This window comes from Felis catus, chromosome F1, assembly GCF_018350175.1.
Source record: "Felis catus isolate Fca126 chromosome F1, F.catus_Fca126_mat1.0, whole genome shotgun sequence".
Lineage (NCBI taxonomy): Eukaryota > Metazoa > Chordata > Mammalia > Carnivora > Felidae > Felis > Felis catus.
The window spans coordinates 41,029,280-41,041,431 of NC_058384.1; the positions used below are offsets into that span (position 1 = coordinate 41,029,280).

The 12,152-nt window shown below is 42.5% G+C and overlaps 1 protein-coding gene across 10 annotated transcripts in view; it reads left to right on the forward strand.

Moving 5' to 3' along the window:
• PPP1R12B (protein phosphatase 1 regulatory subunit 12B) overlaps window positions 1–12,152 on the forward strand; it is a 213,868-nt gene that overhangs the window by 188,718 nt on the left and 12,998 nt on the right. For 6 of the 10 annotated variants that reach the window (XM_019821983.3, XM_019821985.3, XM_011290936.4 and 3 more), the window contains 5 exons: window positions 2,937–2,953; window positions 5,938–6,088; window positions 6,982–7,086; window positions 10,539–10,592; window positions 11,830–11,880. In XM_019821983.3, the coding sequence (XP_019677542.2) occupies window positions 2,937–2,953; window positions 5,938–6,088; window positions 6,982–7,086; window positions 10,539–10,592; window positions 11,830–11,880 (378 nt within the window). Of the gene's footprint in view, window positions 1–2,936; window positions 2,954–5,937; window positions 6,089–6,981; window positions 7,087–10,538; window positions 10,593–11,829; window positions 11,881–12,152 lie in introns of those variants that run through there. The other 4 variants (XM_019821984.3, XM_045048676.1, XR_002739181.2 and 1 more) reach the window with 3 other exon arrangements.

Below are 12,152 nucleotides of genomic sequence, written 5' to 3' on the forward strand. Positions count from 1 at the left end.
CACATGGTGGCCTTAGTGCACACCATGCAAGATAGACTTATATTTCAGTAGGAAGAAGCAAAAGATGGCACAAGGCAGAGCAGTTGGATTGTAAATAGGTCTCTTTCCATACCTGAGAGATGGTGTGAAATGTCTTTGGAGAAACTGACACAAATGGTTCTCCCAAGGAAAAAAAAAATTAATATTTATTCTCCCATATGGATAATGAAGTTTGAAAGAGGCAGTTCTGCCTAGAAGCAGCAAGAGGAAGTAAATGGTCTCCTAAATTGTTTCATTTGGTTGTGAGCACAATTCCCTGCATCAAAGGTCCTAAGTTAACTTGCTACTCTAACCCAGCAGCCAATATAGTATTTTTACAACCAAAAAGGGAATGGGGTGGGGAGGGGAGGGAGGGCAGGAGAGGAAGCTGACATTTTAAGAACGCGCTGCCTTTTATAACCATCACATTTAGTTCTTACTGTAAGAGTAAGTGGTAACTTGCTCAAGGTCACATAGTAAGATGTCAGAGCAACAATTAGAACTCAGGTGCAGCCAACGATATCACGCTTCTTCCCAGAAGCATTAGCAGTTTAGTTCAGTGAGTCTTTACTGAGCACCTATCATGTTCTTGCACTGTAGGCCCTGAGGATGTAACTGGGAATAAGTGCATGGATCACAGATAAGGAACCCCCTCCCCCCCCCCGCCCATAACAACATGTTTTTTTAAAACGTGTGTATGTACGTGTTTGTATTTCTGTAACCTTATCTTAAAATTCGTGACTTTTTGGAAGCCTTTGTAGCTGGATCCCACTGGTTACCACTGTTACCTCCTTAGCACTTACTCACATGTTTTCCCTACATTGCTTCAGACGAGCGTGTTTATTACGTTCATGGTGCTCTCCTGACTCTGTCATGCAGCTGATTCTGTTTATTCTTCCTTGGTGCCTCTTCTACAGGGCTCTGCACACAGTGGGTTCTTTTTTTTAAGTTTATTGATTTATTTTGAGAGAGACAGAGACAGCATGAGTGGTGGAGGGGCAGAGAGGGGGGAGAGAGATAGAATCCCAAGCAGGCTCCAAGCTGCCAGTGCAAAGCCCGACATGGGGCTTGAACCCATGAAGCTGTGAGATCATGGCCTGAGCCAAAACCAGGAGTCAGATGCTTAACCCACTGAGCCACCCAGGCACCCCTGCATGCAGTGAGTTCTTAAATTCAATAGACCCTTAACATTGCTCATGTGGAGTCCATTCTTAATTCATGAATCTTTGGCATGTCACAATTTACAGTTTTCCTGCAATGTGAATTCAAATTCACCCAGATGCCTTAAAGGCTGGATCTTATCACTAAGCTGGTGAGTGGGCATAGCCAACAGTCCAGCATTTCAGTTTTACTTGGGCATACTTGAAGAATTTTTATCCATTAAGTAATTCTTGGGAGGGGATTAAAATTTCATTTCTTTTTTGAAAATAGGCTTCAGGTAAGAGAAAAAAACCTTAGTTAGTGTTGATAAGTTAGCAATTGATAGTGCAGGATATGCATATGACTCTCACTGAAGCTTAGCTATAAATATGAGACAGGGAAATTCCTGAATTCCAGATTTGCAAGTTTTCGTATACTCAACTCCAAGTGCATGAGAACGTTAAAGAGACACCATATACTTTTCTTACTGGCTTCCCCAGCTCAAATGGGGCACATCCTCACGTTAAAAAGCCTTTATTTAGTACAATGGTGCTTGACTAGGGCTGTACAACAGAATCACCTGGGGGACTTTTTAATAAATATGTGTATGCAGGCCCTACTCTAGACCTACAGAAAGAGAATCTCTAGGATTGAGGTTGAGATGTGCACATTTTTAAAAAGTACATGAAAGAATTCTGGTGAATACAACCTCTGACTTAGAGAGAGAATTCCACCTTTCAGCAAGCTTACCTGTTTGGTCCCTCTTTAGTCAGATGTGCTGTTGCACCACACTTCTGGACAGCTTTGGGGGTGGCATATTGCACTGTCATGCTGTGTTGGTTGACAAACCAGTGGTTTCCAGGGACTTTAGCGCTTCAGCAAAGCAGTGTCTTGGAGTAGCTCCTCAGTAGTTGAAGGATTTATTATTCATTTTATAGATTATCGGGCCCTTGTTTCTCTTCTTCCTTCTTTTGTGTGTGCTTGAGGACTTGGTTGTTCCTCCGTACCTCCAAAGAGGAAATAAGTAAATATATTCAAATCAACTGAGTTTTTATTTGCCTGAGTTCCTCAAAAAAAAAAAAAAAGTGGAAACGAGTGTCACAGTCATCTATGATTTTTAAAAATGTAACATATCAACATAACCATTTCTTGTTATTTACAGTGACCGTAGATAGATAACCAAGCTGAGAGTTTGCATCTATAAAATTCCTTTCTTCTGAGACTTCAGAGTACTCTCTTATTCTTTTCAATTTTTAACCAACATCCTAGGGACTAGGATGGGATTTCCCCCTCCCTGCACCCTCTCACTCGTCTTCTTTAACTAGAGATGTAGGATAAAGCCAGGAACTGTCCTGAGTTTTAATATTTCTAGACTGCAGTATTCACTCAGGGCAGGGTTGGAGGTTGGTGAACTGAAGGAAGTTAACAGAATGGATATTGATATCCAGAGAGGTTAAATGCCATATAGAAAATTGGTCCCTCCTAGAACACAAGGATGCTGGTCATGTGGTGGATAGGGGTAGACAGTGTAGTTTTTGGTCAGTTGACAGTTTGCTGACTTCCAGTTAAAAAAGATGCTCTCCCCCAAAGTCTCAAATCTAGTGAGCTAAGTAGCCTTTTGTGCAGTCAGTTGAATTGCTTTTCTTAAATTGCACCCCTATCTGCAACTGTGAAGTTGAGACGTCTGATTTGAAAAGTGCATTTATAAATGGAAATAATAATTATCAGTCCCTTTCTAATGCTGGTTTTATTTTTGTTTTGTCTCTTCCTTTCTCTAGCATGAAAGACTTTCTAGGTAAGACCTTTCCCTATTTTATATGCATGCTTAATACTTGTGAGAAGTGCATGTCTAATTAAACTTAGCTTTATATAGTGTAGTTGTATTTCTCACATCCTTTCCTTCCTTTTCATTTCCTCAGCCACCAAAGTTGTTCATACTTTTATTATTTCCTGCCTAAGTTAATGCAGTGCCTTTTCAACTCACCTCCTCCTTCATATTCTCCTACTTCCACTTCATTTTGTATATTTCCACTATGTTAATTTTCCTAAAGCACCTACCAGGCCCTGTGTGGGGGTAACAACATGAATAAAATGCTATCCTCACCTTCCATGAGGGCCAAGATAGAAGTATGGACAGGTATTAGGAACAGAGAGAAGAGGCCATTAACCTAATCTGGTAGTTCATGGTGCTTGCAGGGGAGATGCCTGAATTGAGATTATTAGATACTGTCATTTAATAGTGGCTCTAACACAATTCCTTGTACCTAGATGGTGCTCAGTAATAATTTATTGAATGAACTAAAGAGCAGTTTTGCAATTGCTGAAATCTTAAGGAAGCCTATCAGAGTTTGAGGCATGATCCTCTGTAATTTTTCACCTAGCATCTAAGGGTACAAAACTCATCTTCCTGAAAAACAAAATGAAAAATAATAAAGACTGTAGAGCCAAAAGTATGAATCTCTCTTTTTCCACTGCTCCTCTGATAGAGAAATTAAGAAGAGACTGAGAGAAGGTGTATTTATGGGATAGCGTAGAGCAAATGAGTCTTGATTTGTTTGATAATTGAGCTGGTTCTACCTTAATAGTGTATTTCAAAATGTATCAGCTTGCATGCATTCTGCTCCTGCTTACCCTCTCACCAGGCACCAGCTGAAGATAAATAATTTACATCTAACCTAGCAGAAAATTAGTTTTGTAAAATTGGTGCAGAATAGTATTTTGCTATAGTTAATTTTTTTTGTGAATTCTGGTACATTATAATGGCCATTCATGAAAAGAGACTTCCCTACAGACCTCAACATGTGCTATAAAAATAATGATTAAGACAGTGAGGTACTAGTTCAAGAATAAACAAAGATATTAATGGAACACAGCAGGTAGCCCCCCCAGAGTCATTGTGCATCAGGTGATTTTCCAGTTCAGCAGGGGAAGAGTTATCTAATAAGTAATCATTGGGACAATTGACTCTCTGTTTGGGAAAGTAGATCCTTCCCTGAAGCCATACCAAATAAACAAAAACAAAACCAGATTCCAGATGGATTACAGTTTTTAAGAGACAAAGATTTTACTACAAAAACAGTAGAAGAGAATAATCTTTATATAGGAGAGACACTCCCAGGCAGGTAAAAATTGTCAAATTTAGTTACATGAAATTTAAAATCTCTGCTAGTAAAAGGTGCCATAAACAGAAATAAAAAGTGGGAAAATATACTTACCCCTTGATTAAAGAGTTTCACTTCTAAAATTTTATCCAAAGAAAATAAATGGACAAATGCACTAAGATTTATAGACCAGTCTTCTCACTGCAGCATCATCAAAATAATCTAGGTGTCTATCAGTAGAGAATTAAATGATCATACAGCCGTACAGTGGAAGACTGTGCAGTCATTTTGTTTTTAATGAGGCAGATGTATGTTTACTCACACAGTAAGATGCCTCCAGGAATAGTGATCAGTGTAGGGAGGAGAAAGAAAGTTAGACAACTGTATGTATTATGTGATTTTATTTACAGCAATATATATTGTAACATATTTATGTGTTTAACCTTTTGCACGGATACGAAGTAAACTGTTAATAGTGGGTTATTTCTTAGGCAGGATTATGGAGTGACTTTCACTTCCTATGTTAGATACTTTGGTACTACTTAAATTTTTCTGCAAGCATGTATTGCTTTTATAATCAGAAAAGTCAGTAAGGAGGTTTCTATTTACATTTTTTTTTTAATGAAGCATAAGAAGAAACAAAGTTGTGAAGAATGGTGTAGGGCTTACCATCTCTGTAAGACAAAGCGATCGTTAATGTCATTAGGAGCTTTGCCTCTCCCCCCTGTGTCCTCCTTATTGCTCGTCTACTTCTTTTAATACTTATTTCAGCTCCCCCAGCCCCAACTTTGGCAATAGCTACCACAGGACAGAGACCTCAGATGGAAGTTCCCCAGCCGTGACTGTTCAGACCGTCCCGGTTTGGGGATGTAGAGCTCTCCAGGGCTGGTTTGTACATAGCGGTCTTGTGTGCCACATTTTCATTTGGCAAGAACAGAGTCTGAGAAAAACGTAAGCCAGTGCGAAGAATCAGGATGATAGTTGTGCACTTAAATGGATAATCGGCTGACAGACCCTGCCCTTCATGCACTTACCACTACGGAAAATGAACTACCATCCACTCTCAGAGCTCAGTTGCTGCAAGATGTAGAAATCCTCATCATAGCCCACCAGTCTCAATGTGGAATATAGAATGGAGGGTAGAAAACAGCTGTTTGGGCACGGTGGTGGTACCCTGAAATGCTTGAGATTCCAAGAAACCTGCAGTGCACCTCACAAAATGTACGTACCATGCCCTCGTTTCCGTTCCTCCCCCATCCACCCTCCAGCTCAGAACTCCGGGGCCATATGTTTCTGACTCATTGAAAGTTCATTGGAATCATTTTCTAAGAGCCATTGAGATCCAAGAAACTTCTGCTTTTAAAAACTCACTCTTGAGGAAAGCCATTCAACCCTAAACTAATTTGAAAAGCTCTAAGATTTAAGCCAGCACATGGGTCCAAACCACCGACTTTTCAAGTAAGCTCCATTCTTGGCAAATGACAGCCTCCTCCAAGCTGTCGCAGCTTAGCCCCGAAGTCCGAGAACAGGAGGGAGGTTCAGGGAAGGAACATGCGTTGTTTCCAGCCAGAGCATTCAAGTGCTTCTTAGAAAGGGTGTTAAACTACCCTTAAGCATTATCTTCATCCTATTTCTTTGTTCTCAAAACCAATGTTTACCTTTAACGTGTCTCCCACAGGTTGGAATCAGGAGGTAGCAACCCTACCAGCAGCGATTCTTACGGTGACCGTGACCGGGCTTCAGCAAGAGCCCGACGGGAGGCACGGGAGGCCCGCCTCGCCAGCCTGAGCAGCCGCGCGGAAGAGGACACCAACAGGGATTATAAAAAAGTAGGATCCCTTGTCAACTTGTCTGTTCTTCGGTTACGACATGCAGATCTTTTGACCTTTTCCCCAATGTAGAAAAATGAGTGTAGTTCTGATGAGGCAGAAGAAAAGGTGTTTACATGACAAACAGTAGCATCTAATTCCTTTCAGGTTCTCGGTTTGCTCCACCTCTCCACCAGCTTCCCAAAGACCACTCCGTGTATTGTTTTTAGTGCAGTAAATATATGCCTAGAATCAGATATGTTGAGGTGTAGGAAAAAGTGAAGATTGACAATTGTAGAAAGGGGAAATAAAAGTCATGCTGTGTGCCCCAGAGAATCATTTGGTAGACTCTGGTACTATTAACGAACACATGCTTTTCATGAGGTCCTGTGAATGCCAAACCAAATACTTCTTGATGATAGTACATGGTAATCTGGTTTGGAGGGGGTTTAAAACACTTTACAGTTCATTTCCTTTGGTTCTTGCAGAAGAGTACCTAGCACCCAGGGCAGACTTTAAAACCTTCCCTTTCAAGTGCTTAGATACCAGAGGAGAAAACCATTTTTGTTAGAAATGTTTGTTTTGTTAATGTTGTGTTAAGCAGAACCTGACTGAAATCAATATACACGCTAGGCCAGCTCTAAAAAAAATAATTCTCTTTGTATGGGGAACCACAATGGCTATTTTTCCCCCAGAGACTAACATTATTGAAGCCATTGTATTTGTGTTCGGGACCTGGGACTTCAGTGTTATGAAGCAAGAAACCAGTTGTCTGAATGTATTCTGTTTCCTAGATTTTCTCCATCTGCCCCACAGTGATGGTTTGGGGGGTTTCTCATATGATGAAACTGAGTGGGTTCTAATTCTGGGAGGCGTGCCTAGTAGGTGACCCGATTCTCTTTCCCTCCCCTCAGCTCTACGAGAGTGCCCTAACCGAAAACCAAAAACTGAAAACAAAACTTCAAGAGGCCCAGCTAGAGCTAGCAGATATAAAGTCCAAGCTTGAGAAGATGGCCCAGGTAAGGGAGAAGAAGAAGAAAAAGATTGGGAGGCAGGGGTGAGTATGAGGAGGCAAAGTAACCTAGGGGGCTAGAGGTGGGAAGTAATACAGAACTAAGATTGACCCTCCTCAGAGACAGGGAGACAGAAGCCTCTTAGATTCTAATTTGATTTCAGGGTTCAATCAGCATTTAACTTAAAATGGAAAATTCCTGCACTAACAATTCCTAATGGCCTGAATGCTAATAATTAATATTATGGACTATCTCCTGATTGATTTCTTAGTAGAAAAGTATCAATCAGCATCACAAGATTAGTCCTAGACAGTGTCTCCTGTCTTGATCATCATGTTTCAGTCCAGTTTATCTACAGTCACCTCCTAGAGAGGAATGAAGAAGACACCATTAAACCCAGTACAGAGAGGTAGCAAATTAGGCCTAGAGAAATAAGTGGCTTGCGTAGGTCATATAAGAAATCAAGGACACAAGTGTTGTTAGAACACGCGACCAGGTCCCAAAGTATATGTTACCTCCTCGAGTCACCAGTGTTTTCCAGCCGAGGAATAAGGAATATTAGTGGCAAACAGACCAGATAAACCATTTCCTTTTACTGCCAGGCCTGATTTAATTAGGTGACACTCTGGAGGGCACTGGAGGCAATAACCTCATCAACAGTGTGGCAGACGCCGCAGCTGAAAGCTGAAACAAGTGCTATCTTGGGTTATTGCTGAGTTAACAGGAAACCTATTGAGTTATTGCCCTCCTGGAATGCCCAGGACTAGGAATTTTGAAAGCTGAACTGAGGTAAAAACCGACTCTTTACTGGGAAAGCATAAATGAAAACCAGAGATGGCTCATAGTTCTGATATAATCCAAAAGCAAAGACTAAAACGCTAGGATTGTACAGTACTGGATACATAGGGTGTGGGGGCAGGGGTGGTTCAGTGCCCTCTGAACATCTTGTTGCAATTCCTCTGGAGCGGGACGAGCCAGCACTTGGAAGCCAGCATCACGGAACTGCATGGAATTTCAAAGGACAGCCACGACACCCACATTTTCCAGAGAAGGGTTTGGTCAGGTGCACAACGAATGGCCTGGCCTGTGAGCCACCTGTCAGTTTGGAAGAGGCACCCCCTCTGCCTGGTTATAATAGCTGAGCGTGCCTCTTGTGCTGGGGATTTGTAAGACCAACTGCAGCACAGATGACAGCTGGGCATAAAGTGGTTTAGTAGGACAAGAAAAGTGGGTCTCCATCCAAAAGGAAACACACACACGCACACGAGGCAGGGGGACAGAACTAAATAAACCTCAAGGGTGTATTTTGACCCCAACATTACTGAGCCAGGCAAAACGTCTCATTCACTGTACACCCTCAGAAGATTCCTAGGACTGACTTACTCTGAAGAGTGCCACCAATTAGCAATGATTAATTAATACAGATTGTATGCTGCTTCTGATCAGGAATTACTGGGGCTATTTTACAGAAAACTGGGGAACAGTCATGTGAGGAACCACGGGAGGACCCACTGTCACCGGCTCCCCACTCTGTCCAGAAGCCCTCTTCTGACAGCACATTTCTTGACCTTTAGGGGTTCTTGGCTTTTCCACCAGCTTGCGCTTCAGAGCAGTGAGCAGTCTAACAAGCTGCTGACACTGACTTGCACAGAGGACACTGAAAATAAAACCAGCCCTTCCAGTCACTGGGGAAAACGATTTACTTTCTAGCCAACTGCTTTGCTGGGTGTGTCAGAATATACTTAGTTTTGCCAAATACAAGTTATTGAAATTTGGAAGAAATAATGGTGCTGCAAACCAGGTCTCTGCTGTTTACCACAAATGGAGCCGTTTGGCAGGACAGAGAGGAGGAGGGCCTGTCAGCCTCGCACATTGTAGGGAGACAGTTACCACATGGACACACATGACGTTTTACATAAAAGTTCCACCCTAACTCTAAGGGGGTTGAGATTTAAAAAAACAAAAAAAACCTAGTTCTTTGTAGAAGTGGACTAAATGAAATAGTGAAATCAGTACGGCTTCTGTGCTTCACAGGCTGACGAGGATATAAACGAGCTCCAGCATCTACTTTTGCCTTTTTGCTTTTCCTTCCGCTTCATAGTAGATTCAGTGTCAAGGCAGACGGCCATGACCTTCAGAACAGAAGGTGAAAGCCCAGGACAGGAGCCAGGAAGCAAGAGTTTTACTGTTAGTTCTAGCTACTCCTTAGTATTTTGAAAGTTACTAAGAAGTTTCTGCAAGAAGACCAGCATACTTTCTATATTTGTTGAATGTTGTCTGTGCATGGTACTAGACAAAATAAAAATAATCACCTGTGTTTCTTAATTATAGGAAATCTTATAATGCTAAGGCCAAAAGGAACGTAAGGGTTCATTTCCATTCCTCGTTTAAGAGTCACTCACTACCTGAAGTTATTCTACTGTTTAGCTATGGTGGCTAAATCTTTTAGCACTTCTGTAAAATTTATAATGACAGTCAAAGACATTCTGAAATAATAATAACAATAAGATGTTCTAATCTTTTGTTCAGATAAAATCTTACCTTACCTGGAAGCTCAATATACAAAACAGATAAGAGTGCAACTGTGGAGTTCAAAGCAGGGCGGATCCATGAGTGGGCTCCTTGGAAGCCCTGGAGGCCCACCCACACATGAAAACCACGACTTTAAAAGAAAAACAGCCTCAGTGCCCAAAGCAGAAAGAATAGAGTGCAAAGGCATTGCTTAGAAGAGTGCCATGCGAGGGCCTCCTGGGTGGCTCAGTCGGTTAAACCTCCATCCATCCGACTTTGGCTCAGGTCATGATGTCATAGTTCGTGGCTTCAAGCCCTGCATCAGGCTGTACACTGACAGCTCGGAGCCTGGAGCCTGCTTCAGATTCTGTGTCTCCCTCCCTCCCTCCCTCTCTCTCTCTCTCTATCTCTCTCTCTCTCCCCCTCTTCCCCCACTTGTGCTTGCTGTCTCTCAAAAATAAATAAATATTAAAAAAAAAAAAAAAAAGGAAGAAGAAGAGTGCCATAGGGCTTAGACACTCAAGCTCATGAGTCTCTAGCTTTCAAAGAAGAAAAGCCACTTTTCATTTCCCCTGGGTCGTGAGATGACTCACAGAAAAGAAGAAGGGAGAGGGTGGTGAGGTTTAAGAAGATAGTTGTGTTGAAAACCTAGCAAGTGTTTGTGTGTGTATTTTGGTAATGTCTTTGCATTTGTGGCAGTGTTAAGTTTCAAGGAACACTACTGCTGCTTTCTGCTCCCCAGTGGGAATCCCGTAAACTTCAGAGAGGCGATAACGTTAGGCTTAGAGATCTACCAGAATCTGTTTACTAGGGGCCTCAGTCACAGTGAGAGCCCAAAGCCCTGACATCTATTTCTGGATGTCCAGTGGTGAAGCCGAACCAGACTGGGCTTCCTAGTGACCCTGAGACAACCTAAGTGACCACTGTTTCTCTTCAATTTGCACTAGCAGAAACAAGAAAAGACCTCTGACCGATCGTCGATGCTGGAGATGGAGAAACGGGTACGTGTGTGTTTCTCTCCCCTCTGTTTCATCTCAGTTTCTCTGACTTTGTTGTTCATGCCAGTGGAAAAAGTTCATCTTAAGAAGGCGGGAGTTCTGCCACATTCCATTCCCAGCTTGATAATAAATTCTTTTTGTGTGACTCTGGACAGCAATTTGATTGCTAGTCCTTTTGGCTTCTTCAGAGGGTCAGTACTTTTCACGTATTAGAGTCTTGGAGTGGGAAGGGTCCTCGGAAGGTCATTTCATGCATTGGTTTGGCATATAGACAGGACTGGACACACATACACACACACACACACACACACACACACACACACACCCCTACAGTGTATTTTGGTTTACTGTAAATCAGCACACATGTACACACCCAGGACCAAGGTCTCTTTACCCTTCCCATCGCCTTGAACAGAAAGGAAGTTTCAGCAGGACCCTCTGCCATTGATTTAGGTTTTATAACTTGAAATATGAGCTGGCAGAATCTTTTACATTCTCTGAGGGTGGGGGTGGGGGGGTTCTGGTTCAATTGCTGACCTCCTCCCGACTGCATTCAGAATATTTTTCTAGTATTTGACATTCTTGGATTGGGAAAACTCAGATTTATTGATGAACCCTAGCTGTGACGTGACCCTAAGGGTATAATATGTTCCCATCTCTCCTGTTTAATTTGGAAAGCAGCAAAGTTTTATATTTTATTTCCTTGGCCTGTAACAAAACCTCCTTGCTATCTCATCTAATCAAGGAATCTTCATCAAGTTGAAGCTAAATCAGGAGTCAGTTGCTGGGAAAGAAATGGGTTAGGGGGAGGGGTGCTATTTCTTCATAGACAATGATGGCTACTTCCCCACTCACCATCTGCTCCCCATCATGGTAGAAGCAGTTTCTTAGGAATTTGAGGGGAGAGTTGCTGAAAATAATGATGACTTTATGTTGTTAGAGAGCAAGGGTCTTGGTCACTTGCAGTCATTTGAAATTCCACAAAATCTTCAGCTTCCACAGAATAGCCCCGAGTACCCTGGTTCTACCATTTGTATATCTTCTAATCGTCTGATGGGAGATTTAGATCGTGTGATTTCTCTCAGTGAAGTAGTTTCATCCACGGATCAGACAGTGCTTAGTCTCCTGCCTGACGTTTGCCTGAGACATGACGCTGCTGATCACGTGGCAGCTGGAAGGCAGCATTTTGACTCCCTTCTAAGCCCAGTAGATGTTCAACAGTCTCGTTGTTTCTAAACAGGAGAGGAGAGCCTTGGAGCGGAAAATGTCCGAGATGGAGGAGGAGATGAAGGTATGGAGAACTCTCCTTTCTCCCTTTGTGTGCCCCTTCTCTGAGTGCCTGCCAGGACTGGGTGGTTGAGCATAGGGCCACCCTTCAACCCCCTCAAGAAGAGACGATGTGTAGAGTTGCCGAGCGCCTCTCCTCAGCCATTTCATAGACTCTCTCGGTTCACACAGCATCCACTGTGGACACCTCAAGGCCCTTCTGGGAGCCAGTGCTGCCTTTGGTTGAAGGAGAGGTGTCTGGCAGGCTGGAGACAAAATTAAGTTGAATTTCTAAGG